This window comes from Microtus oregoni, unplaced genomic scaffold (genome assembly GCF_018167655.1).
Source record: "Microtus oregoni isolate MIOR12 unplaced genomic scaffold, Mior012 000025F_ref0000491, whole genome shotgun sequence".
NCBI classification, from domain to species: Eukaryota; Metazoa; Chordata; class Mammalia; order Rodentia; family Cricetidae; genus Microtus; species Microtus oregoni.
This window is the reverse complement of record NW_024543084.1, coordinates 29,624,862-29,627,008: the sequence shown is the minus strand read 5'-3', so window position 1 is coordinate 29,627,008 and position 2,147 is coordinate 29,624,862. Positions and strand designations below refer to the sequence as shown.

The 2,147-nt window shown below is 45.5% G+C and overlaps 1 protein-coding gene across 1 annotated transcript; it reads left to right on the top strand.

Moving 5' to 3' along the window:
• Nucleotides 1-374: 374 nt before the first annotated feature.
• On the top strand, nucleotides 375-931 carry LOC121463111 (low molecular weight phosphotyrosine protein phosphatase-like). The gene has a single exon (XM_041675193.1). It carries the CDS (start codon nucleotides 389-391, stop codon nucleotides 863-865), a length of 477 nt encoding a protein of 158 aa, XP_041531127.1. The 5' UTR covers nucleotides 375-388; the 3' UTR covers nucleotides 866-931.
• The last annotated feature ends 1,216 nt before the right edge of the window (nucleotides 932-2,147 follow it).

Here is a 2,147-nt window from a genome sequence, read left to right as displayed (position 1 = left end):
GTCATCTTTCATTTCATGTTAGTTAGGTGTCAGACATGGTGTTAATCTAGAAATATTCATTCCTCACAACTCTTTGAAGTCTGATTTTGATTTCAGTTTCCCTCATAAGGAGAATGAAGACCAGTGACTTGAAATCACAGGGCCCCAAACCTAGATAGCTATGTAGCCACATACATAGCTGTACCGTAACTGGTACAGCTGACAGCAGACTCCGTTCCTTTCTAATTCACATTTCCGTAACATGTAGGTTATGGGAAGTTCTTTGGGGTGGAGCTGGGGAGATGGCTCAGTTGGTAAACTGCTTCCCTTCACAGCATGAGAGCCTGATTCAGATCTCCAGAGTCCACATTTAAAAAGCTGCATGCAGGGCCAGGGTCTGCACGGGAAGATGGCAGAGTTTGGGTCCAAGTCGGTGTTGTTCGTGTGTCTCGGTAACATTTGCCGGTCACCCATTGCAGAAGCAGTTTTCAGGAAACTGGTAACTGATGAGAATGTTTCAGCTAATTGGAGGATAGACAGTGCGGCTACATCCACCTATGAAGTGGGGAACCCCCCTGACTATCGAGGGCAGAACTGCATGAGAAAACATGGCATCCCCATGAATCACACTGCATGGCAGATTTCAAAAGAAGACTTTGCCACATTCGATTATATACTATGTATGGATGAAAGCAATCTGAGAAATCTGAATAGAAAAAGTAATCAAGTTAAAAACTGCAAAGCTAAAATTGAGCAACTTGGGAGCTATGATCCACAGAAACAACTCATTATTGAAGATCCCTATTATGGCAATGACTCTGACTTTGAAGTGGTGTACCAGCAATGCCTCAGGTGCTGCAAGGCTTTCCTGGAGAAGACTCACTAGGTGGTCCTGCCACCACCATTGAGCAGCTCACTCACCAGAGCCGTGCCCAAGGGTGGTGCCAGTCCTTAGCCCCATGCCCCACCTGTCTCTTCAGCTGACTTTACTGTTTATCTTTAAAACATCTGTAGGTAGAAATTAGGGGTATGTTCAGAAAGGTAAAAATATTTGAGTAAGACAGTGTGAGGTGTGGCTAAGTTTTCTTAGACTAATTGAACCTTTCCTCTCACCTTGTCCTAATTAGAAAATAGTGGAACAAGGAAATACGGAACAAACTAGAGCCCAATAAAGTAAGAATGACCTACAAGGTCTGGGTCAGCCTCTGAGCCCAGCCAGCCTGGGTGGTCTGGTCTTACTAAAGTGTGCGCATGGCCAGCACCCAGTGGTGCCATTCGCTTGCCTTATACCTCTCTATCCTAGACTCTTGTGACAATAATTCCATCCATATCAGCCTTCCACTTAACACTGGAAGATTTAAACTCGGACACACTGAAGACAAACTGGATGTGGTGATACAGGCCTGCACTCCCAGCAGGCCGACCTGGGCTGTGCACTGACGATGGGAGCAACAGATGTAGGAAGTTAGCAGTGTTACTCTTATTTGGTTTTTGTCCAGTGTTTTGTTGTCCTGTTTGAGCCACTTTGCCTCTTAGTGCAAAGGGGGTGTGTGCTTAAATAGTGGTCTGTCTGTAGTGTCCCTCCATCAGCGTTGTAGAGAGTTACCGGCAAGCATAAGTCATTCTAGTGCACTGCAGGACAGTGACCTCAGATTCATGGCTGTATATCGGAAAAGAATGTGAGGTAAACTGGGAAGTTAACAAATACACCTGGAGTAGAGATCTGGTGTCTGTCTGCTTTTTTTATTGACAAATGAAAAAAGTATATTTTAAAAAAAAAAAAGCTGCATGCAGTGTCCTGCGCTTATAATCCCAGCACAGAGGAGGATGTGGTGGCAACCAGCTTCCTAGGTCCCTTAGCTACCCAGAATAGCATACTTGGCAAGCTGCTAGCCGGTGAGAAACCCTGTCTCTAAAAAAATAGTGTAGAGGACACCTGCAAAACAACACCCAAGGGGCTGTCCTTTGGCCTCCACATGCACACATGGTCCACATTTGCGCATACACACACACACACACACTCAAAAACCAAAATACATTGGCAGGACAGTGGTGGCTCATGCCTTAATACCAGCATTCTGGAGGCAGAGGCAGGCAGAACTGTGAGTTCAAGGCTAGCCTGGTTTACAAGAGCTAGTTCCAGGACAGCTAAGACTATTACACAGAAA

What these genes read in the sequence shown, in the direction of transcription:
- LOC121463111 (XM_041675193.1), top strand. Translation starts at nt 389, where the DNA reads ATGGCAGAGTTTGGGTCCAAGTCGGTGTTGTTCGTGTGTCTCGGTAAC.